This window comes from Cardiocondyla obscurior, linkage group LG19 (assembly GCF_019399895.1).
Source record: "Cardiocondyla obscurior isolate alpha-2009 linkage group LG19, Cobs3.1, whole genome shotgun sequence".
In the NCBI taxonomy this organism is placed as follows: domain Eukaryota; kingdom Metazoa; phylum Arthropoda; class Insecta; order Hymenoptera; family Formicidae; genus Cardiocondyla; species Cardiocondyla obscurior.
Genome location: NC_091882.1, coordinates 2,653,291 through 2,672,180, shown reverse-complemented (window position 1 = coordinate 2,672,180; position 18,890 = coordinate 2,653,291). Strand labels below are relative to the sequence as shown.

The window sequence follows — 18,890 nt, the reverse complement described above, 5'->3', positions numbered from 1 at the left end:
TTTTTTTTCTTATTTCTTTTTTTTTTTATCTATTCTAATTTAGCCAAACGTTTCGTAATTCGAGATTGGCGGAGGGAATACCTGCCGATTCGCGCGTGTCGCGGAGGAAGCAAACGATATTGAAATAAAACGCAAATGGTATTTACGACACGCCTCTACCCCGCCACAAAAAAAAAAAGAAAAAAAAAGAAAAAAGAGAGGAATGAATATAAGCGCGCAATCACTTGATTTTTGCATCCATTTTATGTATTATACGCCGAGCAAATCCTAATCAGCGAGATTACGAGACTAGCTGGACACTTTCAAGGTTTTCAACGATCGGCTTTGCTTTTTGAAGCGTACCTCCCCCTTTCCTCCCCGCCAAAACCCCCTTCTTCCCCCTGCTACGACCTCACGTAGCCGGCATTCACTTTCACCTCGCATAATTTATTCTATACTAAGCGTAAATTGGAGGCATTTGGCGTATGTAAGTCGCCAACTTAATAGCGCGATTACGAGGTGAGACACTCTTCTTTTTTCACCTCTCTCTCTCTCTTTCTCTATTTCTCTCTCTCTTTCCACCCGAGGCTGCTTTAACGATGTGTACCTTACACCGCAAGGAATGCATCTTGCGCGTTAATGTCACTCGACTTTCCATTCGTCGCGTTCTACGTGCTCCCGATAGCATCGAGCGATTTTTTAAAATCTTTTTTCTTTTTTTTTCGCGCGCGAGGAAGATGTAATCCAGGAACTTCTCGATTAACTTCGGCGCCCGTGAATATTTAAACTGCGATCTTTCTCGGCGAATTCGCCGTACGGCCGTTCGAGCTCGCACGAGCGAGACTTCGAAAGTCGGTTCCGATTCCGACTGCTATTTGTGACCGCGATCGCTTCGATGGTCTTGCCTACAAAATTTCGCCATTTCTTTTTTTTTTTTCTTTTGCTAGCGCACAAAAGCGCACAGCGCGCTAAACGCGATGTGGCCGTCGCGAAAGCCGTTTAATTACAAAAGGACAAGCGGCGAGGTAAGAAACGGGAAAAATTTTATACGAGAAAAATATATACAGGCTGGTCGTTACACACGCAGCCTCGTTCCTTCAGATTCGGGTACGGGTTATTCAAGTTTCGAGGAACAGCTGTACTTCTCGAAGGGGAACGCCCCTTTTCTTACGGGATACAGAGCCGACGCAGCGGCAGGCCGAACCGGCCCTTGGGCCCAAGGGATCCGAACCTTACTGCGCTTTTTTAAACGACCTCTCTCTCTCTCCCTCCCGTTCCTTTCTGCCTCACGTTTCTCGCACTCTCAGGCTCATAGAAAACTAGATTCGTTACGATTTAAATACCTGACACAGACACGCTTGTCGAACGAGAAAAATACCGATCCGGAGGACGCTGCGTCGCATTTTTTTTCTTTTTTTTCTTTCCTTCCACCTCGAGTTATTGATAATTCTTAATTGCGCCACAACGGAATAATATATTTATTTCCGCAAGCTGGGAGACTCGGATGATTTCAAGTTTATGTTTATCTGCCCGCGGACGTTTTTCCGCCGATTAAGCTGAATAAACGCTGAATTAAAATCGCCATCTAAGATATGACGTCATTGGCATTAATTTATCAGAGCGGTTACGACTCAATGATCCGAAACGAAGCTCCCTGGTGGGGAAACATTACAATCTCATTTACTTAAGCGGGATCGCGGCCGATATGTAACTTCTGAAACTTATAAAACCTTTTTTTTTTTCCCTCCCCGACAAAGGATCGTCGCAGCGAGCGGTGCGTGCGACGTGCGTCGTCGCGGTAATGAGGTAAGTCCGATCTCCCTCGGTGCCTCCGCGAGCGAGGGGTGATTTTCTATCAGGCGAAAGGCGAGTTCGCGGCCCTTGGAAAAAAAAAAATTCGCGAATCAATGCCGACTAGACAAACGGGGGCCCGATAAAAATTTTCCGCCGTTGTCTTCGAAGGCGGCACTCTCCGTGCGTTCGACGATTTTGACGCGGGCCCCACCGCGCGCCCCGTTACTCTACCACTTTCGAATCTCGTCCGGGAGGTTAGAATCAGCTGATGTAAGAATTCGCAACCGCTCCGTGCTCGTTAGACCGCGTATATTCCCTCGACCCGAAACGTGCCGCGCAGAGGCGCGTAAACCTTTTTTTTCTCTTTTTTTTTTTTAACATCTCGGTGACGTCGCCGACACGCCGGGACATTTAACGACCGTCGGAGGGTCACGGAAGGATTTAAAAAACAAAGCCAGAGCGAATACGCGAGGTCGAGCGAGGGAATCAACTCGCAGAAATCTTCGATCTGTGACGCGCGACGTGACGCGAGATGATTCATTGGTTTTCGCGGTTTCGTGGAGGGATCCTCGTGACGTTTTTTTCTCGGTATTTCTCTCTTTTTTTCTTTTTTTTTTATTTTTACGAGCGGACCCTCGGCCGGAGAATTTCGCGGAAACGGCCGCGTGCGGGGTGGATTTTTCGACATTCGGCTCTCGCTCTCGCGCGTTACGTAATTGCCGTTGTCAAAGTGGCAGACGTGTCGACATCGCGCGCGCGCGCGCTACTTGCTCGCCTCGCCATCGCTGCTGTTACTCTCGCAAAGCCGCAAAAAGGGCGACCGCATACCCCCTCCCCCCCACCGCCGTGGACAGAGGGGCGAGCGTGTCGGATTTTAAAGCTCGCCTGAGAAAACTCCTCTCGAAACGGCCGAAAAGAAGAAAGAGGGGAAGAGAGAAGGAAGAAAAAAGACAGAGCAGCTGTTCGGCCACTCGAGTGGCCCTCTCGAACGTGATCTTTGAAGAGAACGGATCGCGGAGCGACAGAGATAAGAGAGACAGAGAGAGGGAGAGAGCGGAGGAGTAATTAGAGAGGGAGAGACGAAAGGGGGAAAAGAAGGAGGGGGAGGGATCGTCTGAGACTTCTCAGGCGTCGCCGTCGAAATTTCGCACGAAATATGGCGAGGCGAGGCGAGCAAGCGACGATCGGGTGTCTCGCCGACTCTCTTGTTCTCTTTCCTTGGCACGATATTACGACACACGCACGCAGCGGCGCGCTCGCGCGCCCGAGCTCACTTACACGCCGTCGTTCCCGATGTCGGCGACACGAACGCACCCACACGTACGCGCGCCGCGACGATCCTAGCCTTCCTAACGCGAGGAGGAAAGGAAAAAAAAAAAAGAAAAAAAAAAGTAAAAAGAGAAGCGCCGATAGACGGCGGCGAAAAGGGCACTCACCTTAATCTTGAGGTACTCCTTGATGGCACGCTGCGACGAGTCGGTGAGTTTGACGAATATCAGGGATTTCCGCTCATCGAAATTGCCGTGCGACGACAAACCGTACTGGACATCTGGCACCAGCGCCATTTCTTCGTCTCCCATTTCGCCGTGTGCGGCCTCTCACCGTCTCGTTCTCTCGCTCGGCTCTTGTCTCTCCCGCTCCTTCCCGCGCGCACACACGTCCCCCTTGGCGCAACCACACAGCTGACGTCCTCCACTCCGTCTGGTCCGGGGCCTGTTCTCGTCGGCCAACGCCGCGGACCCGCGACGACAACGCACTTGTCTCTCTCACTCTTCGTCTCCTCGCTCTCGATCTCTCTCGTCGGCACTCGCTCACTTCTGTTTCAACCTCTTTTTTTTTTTTTTTCTTGTTCTTCTCCTCTCTTTCTCTCTCTCTCTCTAACAGTCGAGAAGCGCGGCACGAGTTTTTCGCGCGGCGCGAACTTAGCGCCGTACGGCGCACGGAACCGAGCACCGCGCGACGGACGGACGGACGGACGCAACCGACGACGGATAATCCTCAGCCGGAACTCCCGAGACTCCGCGGGACGAGACGTTCCCTCGCGAAACGTGTTTTTCCTTCTCGCCACGCTCACACCACCACCATGAACACTACCGTCGCCGCCTCCTCTCCCGCACAGTTGCTGCCGTATGTTCCCGAGCTCTCTCCTCGTCTTCTCTCTCTCACTCTCCCGACTGTCGACACACTATACCTCGCGATCAGAGCTGAAGTTCCCCCTCCCCCCCGGGCACGGTGCAGCGTAGCGCACCCCGGTGGACGTTAGCGGCGAGCCACCCTCGAGCGCACCTCGCGAATTCCCACCTGCTCGTGTCCCTTTCAACCGTCGCATATTACCGCGCCGGCACAACTCATCTCGAACCTTCTTCTCACCTTCTATCGCGATGACCGAGCGTGTCCCGCACCAAGTTCCGCCGGATGGTGGAGAAGGCAGCGCGCCCGTCGTTCGTTTCGTTTCGGCGTAAAGGCAACACGGACGCAACTGCACACTTTCGAACCTCCACCTGGTAGGCGGTGCTTAAACGGAAGGAGCTCGTTGGCCAATCGCGTTCGCGCGCGCGCAACCGGATAACCCCGCGTCTCGGACCAAGGACGCTCTCGCCGTCCTCGCGCGGTGACGGCCAACGATCGACTGCCCGTCGCGTCCGTTGCGCGTCCACTTGTACCGTTGTCGCCACCTGTCAGCGACGCACCGAATTATCTCTCCTTCGATTTGTAAAGGCGCGTCCGCACAGAGGCTATCTAACCTACGTGAGCGTTACAAGCATAGCTTCACGTCTAGAAAGCGACAAAATTTTTGTCCGGTAAAGATCAGCTTCAGAGAGCCGAACTTGGAATCGCGGCTTTCACGCGTACAGATGCAGAGGCTCGTCTGTGTGAAACCAGCGCTTCGGCTGCCGTCGGATGGAGGAAAAGGCCAGAGTTATACCTTGTCTGTCCTACTCTTTCGTTCTGTTCTAACTCGCCGATGTTGCCGAGAAGCGGATCTACGATAAATGCCGGCGACGCCGCGAAAGAGAAGGACAGACAACGTATAGCTCTGGCCTTTTTCTCTATCCGACGGCATCCGAAGCGCTGGCTTCACACGGACGAGCCTCTGCATCTGTACGCGTGGAAGCCGTGATTCCGAGTTGGGCTTTTTCTGGCTTGATCACAAAAATTTAATTTAAATTGCTTAGGGACTTTTTATTTAAATTGTCTAGAGATTTTGGGTGCTATTCGTTCACTTTGTGTAGAGATTGTCGCGTAGACTCTTCGAGGCCCCTCGGGATGGTTGGCTAAAAGCGTTTCTCTCCTCCCCTCCCGCGCTTCTCGTCCTCGCGTCGGCCTTGTTTCTTCTTCGCTGGGTACACGTACGTTCTCGTCGAAGCTGCGTAGATCCGCGTACGTATATTTGCAATCGCTGCACCTTCTTACACTTTCTGTAGCCGAAATATTAGAGGTGCAAAAGGTGCAACGGAATAAAGCGCGAAAATAAGATACCGCGAGGAAAGGCTTTTGCCGATCCCGGCTGAGATTGAAAGCGAAGAAAACCGTGCGATCGCCAGGCGTTCGGCCGAGCGACCCTCATGGATTTATATGAGGCTCGAGACGCCGTCCCGTCTTCGAAGATGAAAGGCTGGTTTAGTCGCGACGAAGAAGGCAAGGTGATCCTAGACAGCAATGGATTTGTTACAATTACTTGCGAAGGTAATTAATCACGTTGGATTGTATCGTATTCTGTCTACTCCAACTTTTATATTCCACCTACTTTACCGTTACGCAAAGCGCGTTGTTTCTCGCGGCCGTATACTGTCGATTAGCAATAAGCAAAGTTTAATACAAAAGTGTCTCAAGCATCATATTATGTGTTTACAGAAGAAAATATAGTATTCCAACTTCACATATCAGAGATTGATGAGAAGGCAGAGCAAATGTGCTTCAACGTCAATGGCAAAGATATATACATTGATATTGTACCATGGGAAATGCCTGAGAATGATTCTGAAAATGAGAAACCAATGGATGGAGATAAGGACTTGATTGAAAGATTGAAGGATGAAAAGGCTAGTACACCAACAACCAGTAAAAGTGGAAATGCAATTTTTCCCTGGTGCGACGCCTCGACAAAAATCTTCCTGAAAGAGTACAAAGAGAAGAAGGAGCTAGTGAGAAACCGAAAACTGAAAAATATGAAGAGAGCATATCAGGAAATAGCCAAAAGTTTGATGGAAAACAACTTTAATGTGTCACCACTGCAAGTAGAAAATCGATTCAAAACGCTTAAGCGTGCCTATAAGAATATGATGCTCTATAATAGAAGGAATGGAAGGGGAAAGTATATCTGCAGTTACGAACAGTAAGTTTGTTTCTAGAGAATTATTATGTTACCTTAATTTGTCAATTTATACATTAAATGCATTCGCAGAGATTTGGACGAAATTTTTTCGAACGATGTATACGACACTGAACTAAGTGTCGACGATGATTCAAAATCGGGGTAAGTTATAACTCTTCGAAATTAAATAATTACCGAAAATTTTTTTTTTTAACTAACTTATAAATATTACTCGAAGGGTTACGTTGGTTGCTAAGAACAACAGTGTATGCAGCAATATGGAAACACCAACTACAAAGACTGTTCAACATAATTCCAGATTGGAAGCTCAAAATGTAAAGATAATCGAAAATCTACAGAGCTGCCAACGTTTATTAAGAAATTTAATCACCAGAATGGATAGTAAAAATAAAAATGCTAATTATATGCAAAATGGAGTTTTGCAAGTATGCATGGAGATGCGGGATTTACAAAAAGAAGCATATTCACGCGCGGAAGAGCAAAGAGAGAAAGCCAACGCGCAGAGAGAGACGAGAAATAGTTTATTAGAAGAAATTGTAACGCTCCTAAAATCTGAAAAAAATACGTAATACGATTAATAGCAAACGAACACGCGATCTCATTCGCATTCTTAATAGTTAAAAAATAACAGAATTTATTTATTCTATTAAAAATAATGACTTCGTTGTTGTATATTTTTATAATTTTATCACACAATTCTTTTTAATGCGTTGTCTGTCCAGCGAAGTTCGTCTTATGCTATTTAGTAGACGTACAACATTATATAAATTTTTTTGCACGCATATTAACAATAAAACACTAATGTGTTATGAAATTAATACGTACATTCATATTCACGATTTTTTTTTTAACAATTTTAAAGCAACTTTCTCCATTGAATGTGGCCAATGTTTTAAATAACATACTTTTTATTATAAAAAAATGCTATTACAATTTTATAAATATATTGATATACCGAGTACTGTTATCTCAATGCCACTAAAAAGTTGCATTGGTCATAGGACAGATTACTATCGTGTGGCAGTCAACACATTAACTTGTTTAGTGCAAAACAATTGCAAGAATTGAGCGAACGGAAATGAATGTACATAATATAGTGATGTGATAAAATATGATGCTTATAATCTGTGTGAAATTGAGATGTGTATAAGCGACCTGTTCACAAGTTGATTTTTTTTTTTCTTTTCTACATGTCTCACTCTCAATTTAAGTTGGCTCTAAACTTAAATGTAGATAAATAAAATAAGAACTGACAAAATCTTGAATAAAGTAACGAAATTAAAATTATCATTGGAATTATTAAAATTCTGCGACAAATGTACGTCTTAAGATACTGTAATATTAAAAAAATATATTAATATTTCCGATATATATCGTTAGAATGTTTCAATATAAATACCTTCCACCTTTCGACGATACTTTTCAGGTTCCACGAAACAAGTTTGTTGGCATTAGTAAAAACAAGATGATGTAGATGTGTTTCTAACTTATCTCAAATAATTTTTTTAGACCTTTGCGGTGTTCGACTTTCGGTGATTCTTTTTTTTTTTCTTTCTTTCTTTTTTTTCAAAGCGTCGCCTATGTATTTATGGAAAGCTAGTATCCAATAGGAGAGAGAGACGCGATCTGACGCAATCCTTGCGCGTGGAATCGAGCCCAATGTCGCCTCCCGTTGTTTCCTGTCGCTCACATGTCTCTCGCGGTTGTGCGTTAGCATATTTCCCTATTTATTGACGTATTTATTAATTTATTTGGCAATGATGATCATTTCTACGAACGAGGGCAACCCGAACGCGCTGAAGCTGATCATCGCGGCTAAATTGGCTCAGGAGTCCGTCACCGTCAGAATTTTAAAGCCAAGCGGTGGGTGTCCATTAACCTCTTCCTGTTTGTCCCCTTTGCGTCTTGACGCGCATAATTTACAACGAAAGAGAAATATTAGACTACATCATTACGCAAGATTACATACGTATATAGTTCTGCCATGCGTGAGTCACTTTCGACCCGTCTTCCAGCGTTCGAGCCAGTCAACTCCACTTTTAATGAATTTAAAAAGTTTTTAAAACACTCGGAATGTTTACATCTTTAATCTTTTTTTTATAATTATATAGATTCTACTTTGGGTCGCTTGCCAACACTGACTGTACCCTCAGGATTATCTCTGTTTAGCATTTCTTCAGCTCTGCAATTTCTGTTGCCCGTATCTAAAGAATCAGAGCTCCTCACTGACAGATGGTTAGAATGGGAAATTTCTCAATTACAGGTATTGTTTCAGTCATTAATATATATCGACAAACTCTATAGAAACCTATTATTAATTTTGAAAATGTATAAAATATCAGTTTTTTTTTAATTACTATTTTTCTTTGTAGCCAGCTATATTAAGTCAGGTGAGTACAAAGACTTCTAAAGCTCTACAGAATTCTGACTTATGGTCTTTACTAAAAGATCTCAATAATGAACTGAAAAATAAAGAGTACTTAATTGAGGTGAGTAATAAAATTATTTTATCACTCAAATCTTTTGTATCACCTGTTTTATTTTATTAAAAAAATTTTTTTTTTTTTTCTAGAAATGTAGTAATTTATCTCCAGCAGATATTTCTATTTGGGTAAGTCTTTGGAGCACTATATTAGTTACAGATATCACAAATGATATTGCCAAGGACTTGCCAAATATTGATAACTGGCTAGCTAATATTCAGAGACAGACAATTATTCAACAATCGATTAAGGTAAATTATAATTGGAATATCTTATAAATATTATATGTATAATTAACTATATTCTGTATAATCAGGAATCCATTGAAATGTTTAACTTGGAAAGAGGTGTAAAAGCTATTGCAAGCATTGAAGCTGCTTCTTGGTTCCCTGTTAATACAATCTCGAATTTCCAAGGCCGTGAACCAGTACCCGGTGACCCAAGTGTTGTAAGTATTTTTTTAATAAATATTCTATAAGCAATATCAAACGTTTGATACACGTAAATCTGAACAATTTTTTTCAGAATAGTCCAACTAAAGAAAAAGAAGTGGAGATCGTTAATCAAGAAGAACTTCGTAATATAGCGAAGAATTGGACTACTGAACAGTATCTAGAAGTCAAGGAAACGTCATACCCCATGCAAGTTTCACGAATTTAATAAATTTATATCGTACGATATTATTAAATTTAATCATATATCGTTCTTTTAGATTGCCTAAAAAAGGTGAACGAAATGTATTAGTAACATCGGCTCTTCCTTACGTTAATAATGTTCCACATCTGGGAAATATTATCGGATGTGTTCTTTCGGCTGATATCTTTGCAAGGTTTGTAGATACATTTAAATATTAATAAGTATAGTAATCCGAAATTTAATAATACAATATTCTGTATTAATACAGGTATTGCAGGCAAAGAAATTACAACACTCTTTACATAAGGTAATGCTACATTATAATAATAATTATTATTATTTTTTGCAATGTGTGAAAAGAAAACAATATTTTAATTAATAATCTCAATTTTAGTGGAACTGACGAGTACGGCACCGCGACAGAAGCAAAAGCTCTACAAGAGAATACAACTCCTCAGGCTATTTGTGATAAATTCTTTGACATACATAACGATGTTTATCGTTGGTTCGGTATCGGATTCGATTACTTTGGTCGCACCACCACTCCTGAACAAACAGAGTAAAATTATTTAGTTTTATTAGGTGTTTCTTTTTATTATTAAATTTTATATGTTTCTTTAAAATTCCTTTTAGAATCGTTCAAACATTTTTCCTGAGAATTAAATCGGAAGGTTACGTATTGACCGAGACCGTGGAACAACTCCATTGCGAATCCTGTAATCGATTTCTAGCCGATAGATTTGTAGAAGGTACTTGCCCCAGATGCAAATATGAAGATGCGCGTGGCGATCAATGCGACGGTTGTGGTCATCTCGTAAACGCAGTCGAGTTAATTAATCCCCGATGTAAGATGTGTAATACTAAACCTATCGTAAAAAACTCTGTGCAGTTCTTCCTGGATTTACCTAAGGTAATTTACATTATAATATTTCGATGATACATCTTTAGCGAAATGCGGATATATGCATAGCTTATTTGTGTTGCAGGTAGAAGAAAAATTAAAAAAATATTCCGCTACTGTAGAAAAAGGATGGTCTAATGTGGCGAGAGTAGTTTCAAAAGCATGGCTGCGCGACGGTCTTAAACCACGTTGCATAACTCGAGATTTAAAGTGGGGCATACCGGTTCCGGTAAAAGGCTTTGAAAATAAAGTGTTTTACGTTTGGTTTGACGCTCCTTTCGGATATATCAGTATTACAAAACGATATACCAAAGAGTATACAAAGTGGTGGCAACCTCCTCAGGATACGAAAGTCGATTTGTGTCAATTTATGGCGAAAGATAACGTACCATTCCACGCGATAATGTTTCCTGCTTATTTATTATCGGCTAATCAAAATTACACATTGACGAAACATATAATGGCAACTGGTACGATAATTCTAAAGAATACGTTTATCAGATACATTTTTTTTTAGATTTTCTTTGGTTTTATTTATACTCCCTCTGATTTTTTTATTAATTTAATAATTATTTTGTTTCAGAATATTTAAATTACGAAGATAAGAAATTCTCAAAGTCCAGAGGTATCGGAGTGTTCGGAACTGATGCCAGGGACACCGGTATTCCCGCGGACGTATGGCGATTTTATTTGGCTTTTATTAGGCCCGAAACTCAAGATTCGAATTTTAATTGGGTGGATTTAGCCACGAAAAATAACAGCGAGTTACTAAATAATCTTGGCAATTTTGTCAACAGGTTTGTAATTACCTACATTTTTTTGTAAGTTATCAATAATTAACATAGCGATAACCTGTTATTAACAGTTTCAAAAACTTATTACGGATAGAGCTCTGGTATTCTCTGAAAAATTCTTCGACTCTAATGTACCACCGATAGAGCCGGAAGAGGCTGATTGGACTCTATTAGCATTGGCACAGCGCGAACTATCGTCCTACATCAACGTTATGGAACAAGCCAAATTGAGAGATGGCTTGAGACATATACTGGCGATTTCGAAACATGGAAATCAATACATGCAATTCCAGCAGCCTTGGGTGAAAATCAAGGGAAATGACGATGACAAGTATAACAATTTCATTTATTTTAATTGCTTTCTCGTTAATTTTTTTTATTATATTTTTATTTAAAATTAATAGGAAAAGAGCTGGAACTGTCGTTGCAATTTGTTGCAATTTAGCCTGCCTGTTATCTGCTCTTTTGGCTCCCTTTATGCCCAGTACAGCTAAACAATTGAGATCTCAACTAGGTTTGAGTAACAAAAGTTACGGCTATATCCCTGAACTCATAACAAACATGTTACCTACGTGGCATAAAATCGGCAAACCCAGTCCATTGTTCACTAAAATCGAAGATCAAAGAATAGAAATGTTACGCAAGCAGTACGCTGGCCAGCAAGAAAATAATGGCAAAGCAGCGAACAAAAATTCTAACGAAAGTATCGCAACGTTAGAAGCTGCTATTACAAAACAAGTTAGTATATCTTTTTTTTTCTTTATGAAATGAGAAAACCGTCTCCTTGCACATGCTATGTTTTTTCTAGGGCCAATTAGTAAGAGAATTAAAAGCTAAACAAGATAAGAGCGTTTGGCAACCGCAGGTAGAAATTTTGTTAGACCTGAAAAAGAAGTTGATCTCTCTCAAGGGTAATGTAAACGTACCTGAGAAAAAATCGCCTGCGAAAAATAAAAAAGCCGAGCCAACGCATGTACCGGAACAAAACGGTGATGCTCTAACAGACGCCACGGCATTAGAATCAGCTATTGCGAAACAGGTATTGGATCGGTCATGAAAGTGTGTGTACTCGTAGGGAACGAATATTAAACGAACACAACATTCGTTGGTGTTATTTTTGTAGCGATTGATTTATTTGGAATGATCGCGTTTGCTGTTCGTTCGCTAAGTGTATATACTTTTAAACGATACTATTTCTATCAATAATTTAGAACTCAACCTATAATATTACGACGCGATTTTAGGGCAACCTTGTACGAGAGTTAAAAGCGAAAGAAGATGGAAGTGTGTGGAAGCCACAAGTGGAGATATTGTTGAAATTAAAACAGCGTTTGGCAGATCTCACGGGAACGGCACCAGTCACTGTTGACAAAAAATCCAAGAAAAAAAAGTAACTACATTTTATTCGTAATAGAATAATGAAATATTTTTTATCTATTACGTTATTTATATGTAGTTATTTCTTCAACGCGTTTAAAGCGTGATATAATAGTATTGGATCAACAATAAGAAATACATATGCGCTGTATTTAACATTTATTTCACCCTACTCGCGCGTTGTGTATCGGGACTTAGAAAAGTGGTAATCGTGAAGACACTTTGTACTTTATTTAAATATTATCATTCTCACTACGTTTATCTAATGTTATGATCTGGTAAATAATTTACATAAAAATTGTGGATTTTATTTCACAGTCTACTTGCTTAAGAAAGCATAACGTTATTTGTATGCGGTCCTTTCAGCAATAAGTTATTTTTCTTGTCAATTTTATTTTTTAACATTTCTTTTTTTAACGTTTGATGAATTTAATGCTTTTTTAATACCTTGTTTTATATCTGGTTTAATGTCTGGTTTAATATCTGGTTTAATATCTGGTTTAATATCGGGTTTAACGATTAATTCAACGCCTGATTTAATCTCTGATGTAACAGCTGATGGTTGCTTTGAATTCATCATGTGAAACATGAGGTGCTCGATACCAAATACGACGAGTGAAATTATCATCCCTATGAGCAGAAGAATTAAAATCGGTGCCGCTTCGTAAATCGTTACACTGGAGACGAACACTTCGTCGGTCGGACAATAAGGTTTTCTGGCTGATCGACGACGTATCTCTCGTCGCCGAAGTCCCGCTTCGGATATTTTTAATAATCTGTATGTAAATAACTTCTGCTTAATACTAAAAAATAACAATTGCAACACTTACGTTGTGAGAATGCACTCACGCTATTTTAGCGATTTCGTGAAAGTGGCTTCTAAGATTGCACCACAAACCCAACTCGGAAGGCTGCAACAAATGAACTTCCGTCAGCTGACAAGTCATCTCTTTGTCGAATGAGTTTTCGATGAACGGATAGATATCATCTGGATCTGCGTGATAAGCGAAGCCTCCCTTTTTTATTCTTTCCACGCCATCCTCGAGCGAAAGAAATCTCTTTCCTTCCGGAATAATATCCCAGAAGAACTTAAAGTATTGCACGTCCGGATTTGGGTTCTGAAAAAAATTAAATTTATTTTAGAACAATTATATTAAAAAAAAAAATAATAATAATAAGATTACTATATTAAAATTAATTTTTACTCGTAGTAGATAATTGAAGAAGATGTTTTTCTCGGCCGCGAGCCGCATCCCACTATTCGCCAGCGAATGCAACGAGTCGTTCATTTTTTCAAGAGGCTCGTTCAATCTAGCCGATACTATTGCTGCCGAATAATAATTATATACCAACAGACCGAAAACCGTAATCTGAATCAAGGCTATTCGACTCGCTGACAGATCGTTGAGAGAAGGGAAACCTGATCGACATTACGGTAACGATAAAAATTGTAATATATTACCATTGTAACGTTATAAACGTAAATACCTTGCTGGCATAACGCGCCAATGGTAATCAATGCTGAAATGCTGCATATATGATCATCGACACGTTCTAGCTTCAGTATGCAAGACAGAATAAAAGTTGTAATCACTACGAACATAACAATCATACACCATGTATCGACTGCAAATGGCTTAAGCATGATCCAGGGTTTCATTTTCGTCGCCGGTATTGTTCGAAACATGAAACAGGTACTGAAAAATTAATTACATATTAGACCTGATTAGACCAGAGCGCGGATCTCGTATTATTTTTGTACACTGAGAGGCAGAACATGGTATATTACTTACCGCGTAGGCCATTGTGTAAGAATCAAACGTCCGTATTCGTATCTCTCCACCGTCAAAATTTGTGGAAAATAAAGCAAATCGGCACCGTTTTTCTTCAAGATTCCCATTAGAGGACCGTTAGTGTCATTCTTTTCCCAACGATTGATCTCGATGAGTTCCATGCTGCACACAAAATTTTCATTAAGAAGTTATACAGTACGCAAAGATATATTTAAATATATCAAACTTAATTACGTGAAATTAAACATATTAGAAACGTGTGAAAGAAGAGTATGTCCGAATTTTGCCCAGTTGTCCATGATCTCGTAGCTATCACTTTCTAGATAATCTATTAAGCTCACATTTTTTGGCCTATGTATCACCTGTGAATTTTACCATTTATAAAATAATTAAAATAATTAATAAATTTCTTTTCCTTTAAGACATAACCTACAAATCCGGCTGCCTTTGCTCGCAATCCATGGAAATCTCGTCGTCTATAGATCCTCGAATCGGTTAAATTAATCTTAAGTCCTTTATTTTCTTGCCAACTGCCCATTTGCGTAATATTGAGCTTTCCTCCGCACTGTTTGCAGAAATTGTACACATCGTACAGAACATAATCATTTTCATTTGGCACCAAAATTGCAAAATCTGTAACAATACTGAATCCACTGTCATTCAAATTCTGCAAACTGTGGTTTAAATCGCGCCCGAAGATCAGCCAGGCATACGAATAATCGAACATGCGATGAGCAGAACCCTACATACAGATTTGATCTTTTTAATTTCTAGAAGGAAGAGTTGTTCCCTATTGTACAATATTTTTATAAATTTATAGAGCTTACTTCATCGAAAATGCCGCTGATGTTTTGATTTGAGCATTGCATGTCCAGATATACACCTAGAGTTCGATCAGTGTCGAGATACCTCGGTACATCAACTTTAGATCCGGCTGATTTAATCGCCGTGGATATTCCGGCGGCGTTTAAGAGTTTTAACGTAAAGAAATCTTCTGTGAAAAGAGAAAATTTAAATTGTAATAATTTATTCATTTTATTCTATTATATTAAGAATTTATAAATATGTACATATATGCTCAATTCACCATTCATATCTCCGCAGGAGAATCCCACTACTCTGGTCACATTCTTATAAACGAAATAATCTCGGATGATCTGGCTGGTTTGTGCATATGCAGCAATGACTAACGTTTGCAAAAGAAAAATGCTGTACATTGAGCGCATCTTTTTTTTCGGTACATGTACCACGAACCCACGGCAATGTTATAACTATGCAGTTTTGCCATTATTCTATGGCAAACGAGGATAATTTCGTATTTAAGACGTATAGCAGGACTCGATAGAAACGATTTGCAGAGTTCGGCATCATGTATAATATCCATAAGGTCGATTGACATGACAGCATAATCACAGCGGCTACTGCGATGCAAACGATATACAGGGTACATCGTTACTTCGCTCGTTCGTTGTATTTTTCCACCAATTTAAGTCTGAGTTATTCTTTAATATAGAAGTTATTTTATTAACAGTTTATTAGTTCTTTAAGCGAACGCTGCGTCCAAATTGTGTGACAATTTACGTAATTATACATGTTAACAAATTTTTTAAGTGACCGCGAGACACCCCGTATACAGCACGATTCTCTTTTTCGTTTTATATATCTCTCAACCTCCTGCCTTTATGCCTTATCAATTATCTTGAACTTAAATCGAATGTGTTACAATTGATTTACCTGTCTCTCTATTGTCCAGCTGTTTTCTACGAAAGTATAGGAAAGTTTTTCTCCGGAGAATATTCTGTGATGCTAAGTTTACGACTTTATTAAAGCAAATGTTAAACTGAAAAATATTACATCAGTAATAATTATATATACGTAATAATACGTGCTGTCCCTTCGGACTTATTTAAATATTCTTAATTGTGCTATTATAATATCTAATAATTATCTAATAAATAATATACTTAAATATTCTGGATTCCATTATATGTATTAGGATTTTTATTTATTCTCATATCCTTTATTAATATCGCTTTGACATAAGCACCTGTTCAAAGAGTCTACTTGCTTCTGGAAGCACCAAAATAACGTTATTTATAACCGGTGGTTTATCTCTTAGCGGGAATTTACTTTTTTTATCAATTCTTATTCCTGTTTTAAGGAACGGTTTAATACCATTTTTTTTACCTGATTTAATATTTAATTTATTGCTTCGTTTAACTATGGACTTAATGTCTGATTTAATAGCTGATGTAATACCTGACGCTCGTTTTGAATTCATCACGTAGAAGAGAAAGTGCTCCATACCAAATATAATAAGTGAAATTATCATGCCGAAGAATAGTAAAAACAAAATCGGAGCTGCTTCGTAGATTGTCACACTGGATACAAAGATTTCGCTGTCTGGGCAATAAGGTCTCCTGGCTGACCTGCGACTTATCTCTCGTCGCCGAAGTCCCGAAGTGTTTATTTTTAATAATCTGTAGATTAATAATTTTTATTTAGTATTTATTTTTAAAATAAAAATTGCGTTATTTAATACATTGTAACAATAAACTTACGCTATTTTTGAAATTTCATGAAAGTGGCTCTTAAGATTGGACCACAAACCCAACTCGGAAGGTTGTAACAAGTGAACTTCCGTCAGCTGGCAAATCATCTCTTTGTCGAATGAATTTTCGATGAACGGATAGATATCATCTGGATCTGCGTGATAAGCGTAGCCTCCCTTTTTTATTTTTTCTACGCCGTCCTCGAGTGAAATAAATCTCTTCCATTCCGGTACAGCATTCCAAGAATCTTTAAAGTATTGCACGTCCGGTCTTTGGTTCTAAACCAATTATGTTTATTAGAGTGATTAAACTAAAAAGAAAAATGCAAGATAATTTTACAAAATTTTTACCCGTAACAGAAAATTAAAAAAAACGTTCCTTTCAGCTGCGAATTGCATCTTACTATTTGCTAGCGAATATAACGAATCGTTCATCTTTTCAAGAGGTTCGTTCAATCTAGCTGACACTATTGCTGCCGAATAGTAATTGTACACCAACAGGCCAAAGACCGTGATCTGAATGAAGGCGATTCGGCTCGCTGATTGATCAGTTAGAGAAGGAAAACCTGGCCGATATTACGAAAACGAAAGAACATATTACACCTTTACTATTGCAGTCATAATAAATACCTTGCTGGCATAACGCGGCAATGGTAATTAATGCTGAAATGCTATAGTCGTAATCGTCGAAACGTTCCAGCTTCAGTATGCAGGACAAAATGACAATTGTAATCACCATGTATACAACGATCATGTACCACGTATCCGATGCAAATGGCTTGAGCATTATCCAGGGTTTCATTTTCATCGCCGGTATGGTTCGAAACATGAAACAAGTACTGAGAAATTAATTGCATATTAGATTAAAGCGCAGATCTTGTATTATTATTTAATATATTTTATTTTGTTCGTTGATCATATTGCTTACCGCGTGGGCCACTGTGGAAATATCACACGTGCGTATCCGTATCTCTCGATCGTCAGAATGGATGGATAATATCCTAAATCGGCGTCATCTCTCTTCAAGGTACTCATCAAAGGACCGTTACTATCGTTTTTTTCCCAATGATTGATCTCGATGAGCTCCATGCTGCTCACGAAAACTTCATTAAGCGACTATGCATTATGCGACTATACATTATATACATATATTTAGATATTTAAAAATTAATTACGTGAAGTTATATATATTGGCAACGTGCGAAAGAAGAGTATGTCCGAACTTTGGCCAATTGTCCATGATCTCGAGGCCATCGCCCTCCAAATATTCTATCAAACTCACGTTTTCCGGTCTATTCAGCACCTACGAATATAATCATTCATACATATAAATATAATATAAAAGTAGCGTTTTTTTTTTTTTTTAAGACTTACAATTCCTGCAGCCTTCGCCTGTAATCCATGAAAATTTCGTCGCCTGTTAATCCTTGAACCGGTTAAATTAATTGTAACTCCTTCATCCTCCCTCCAACTGCCTATCCACGTAACGATGAGCTCGCCTCCGCGCATTTTACAGTGATTGTATACATCGTAGATGTCATAGTCAGTTTCATTTTCATTCGAAAATTCGTTCGAAAGCAAAATCGCAAAATCTGTGACTATACTGAAACCACTGTCGTTCAAGCTTTGCAGACTATCGTTCAGATTACTTCCGAAAATCAGCCAAACGTACGAATAATCGAACATACGGTGAGCTGTACCCTGCATACACATTTTATTCCTATTTAATTTTCAAAGTAAAAATATATAATCACTTTAGAGATTTTTAATGAATTTATGTAACTCTCACTTCGTCGAAAATACCGCTGATATTCTGATCCGGGCATCGTATGTCCACAAATACACCTAGAGTTCGGTCAGTATCCAAGTACCTCGGTATATCGATTTGTAATCCAGCCGGTTTAATTGCCGTAGATATTCCGACGCCGTTCAACAGTTTCACAGTGAAAAAATCTTCTGTATAAAGAGAAACTTTAATCAGTTATTTATATTACTTTATTAAGAACTTTTATGCACGAAACTCAACTCACCATCGATATCTCCACAGGAAAATCCCACGACTCTAGTCACATTCTTGTAGACGAAGTAGTCATGTACGATTTGGCTGGTTTGCGCGTAGACGGCAACGAACAATGTTTGCAAGACAAAAATCCGATACATAGCGCACTTCTTCACTGTACAGACACTACGAAGTCGTGATAATGCCATACCTATTCCGTCTTATCATTATTTTATAGAAAACCAAG

The 18,890-nt window shown here is 39.9% G+C and overlaps 4 protein-coding genes and 1 pseudogene across 7 annotated transcripts in view; 2 read left to right on the top strand and 3 right to left on the bottom strand.

Annotated features, from left to right (window-relative positions):
• Positions 1 to 4,269, bottom strand: part of Su(tpl) (Suppressor of Triplolethal) — a 65,294-nt gene extending 61,025 nt beyond the window's left edge. The window contains exon 1 of the mRNA XM_070669660.1: positions 3,210 to 4,269. Within this exon, the coding sequence (XP_070525761.1) occupies positions 3,210 to 3,353 (144 nt within the window). The 5' untranslated portion in view covers positions 3,354 to 4,269. The remainder of the gene's footprint in view (positions 1 to 3,209) is intronic.
• Positions 4,270 to 4,959: 690 nt separating this feature from the next.
• On the top strand, positions 4,960 to 7,307 carry LOC139110263 (uncharacterized). The gene is made up of 4 exons (XM_070669903.1): positions 4,960 to 5,460; positions 5,629 to 6,109; positions 6,179 to 6,250; positions 6,327 to 7,307. The coding sequence occupies exons 1-4, from the start codon at positions 5,340 to 5,342 to the stop codon at positions 6,676 to 6,678; spliced, it is 1,026 nt and encodes a 341-aa protein (XP_070526004.1). The 5' UTR covers positions 4,960 to 5,339; the 3' UTR covers positions 6,679 to 7,307.
• A 465-nt stretch (positions 7,308 to 7,772) lies between these two features.
• Metrs (methionyl-tRNA synthetase 1) lies at positions 7,773 to 12,987 on the top strand. 2 transcript variants are annotated; one of them, XM_070669897.1, is made up of 17 exons: positions 7,773 to 7,972; positions 8,221 to 8,372; positions 8,482 to 8,598; positions 8,682 to 8,843; positions 8,909 to 9,040; positions 9,118 to 9,233; positions 9,305 to 9,421; positions 9,497 to 9,535; positions 9,623 to 9,787; positions 9,862 to 10,138; positions 10,215 to 10,599; positions 10,713 to 10,926; positions 11,018 to 11,254; positions 11,328 to 11,661; positions 11,732 to 11,962; positions 12,168 to 12,313; positions 12,856 to 12,987. In XM_070669897.1, exons 1-17 carry the CDS (start codon positions 7,867 to 7,869, stop codon positions 12,857 to 12,859), a joined length of 2,934 nt encoding a protein of 977 aa, XP_070525998.1. In that variant the 5' UTR covers positions 7,773 to 7,866; the 3' UTR covers positions 12,860 to 12,987. The 2 variants fall into 2 exon arrangements, with proteins under 2 accessions (XP_070525998.1, XP_070525997.1); XM_070669896.1 differs by lacking the exon at positions 12,856 to 12,987 and having other exon boundaries at positions 12,168 to 12,440.
• Positions 11,039 to 15,735, bottom strand: LOC139110261 (ionotropic receptor 75a-like; annotated as a pseudogene).
• A 154-nt stretch (positions 15,736 to 15,889) lies between these two features.
• On the bottom strand, positions 15,890 to 18,852 carry LOC139110260 (ionotropic receptor 75a). 3 transcript variants are annotated; one of them, XM_070669900.1, is made up of 10 exons: positions 18,675 to 18,852; positions 18,434 to 18,600; positions 18,019 to 18,345; positions 17,820 to 17,947; positions 17,573 to 17,734; positions 17,275 to 17,483; positions 16,996 to 17,210; positions 16,655 to 16,923; positions 16,353 to 16,573; positions 15,890 to 16,163 (listed from the first exon to the last, which is right to left on the bottom strand). In XM_070669900.1, exons 1-10 carry the CDS (start codon positions 18,850 to 18,852, stop codon positions 16,117 to 16,119), a joined length of 1,923 nt encoding a protein of 640 aa, XP_070526001.1. In that variant the 3' UTR covers positions 15,890 to 16,116. The 3 variants fall into 3 exon arrangements, with proteins under 3 accessions (XP_070526001.1, XP_070526000.1, XP_070526002.1); XM_070669899.1 differs by having other exon boundaries at positions 15,890 to 16,573; XM_070669901.1 differs by lacking the exon at positions 18,675 to 18,852 and having other exon boundaries at positions 15,890 to 16,573; positions 18,019 to 18,364; positions 18,434 to 18,518.
• Positions 18,853 to 18,890: the final 38 nt, after the last annotated feature.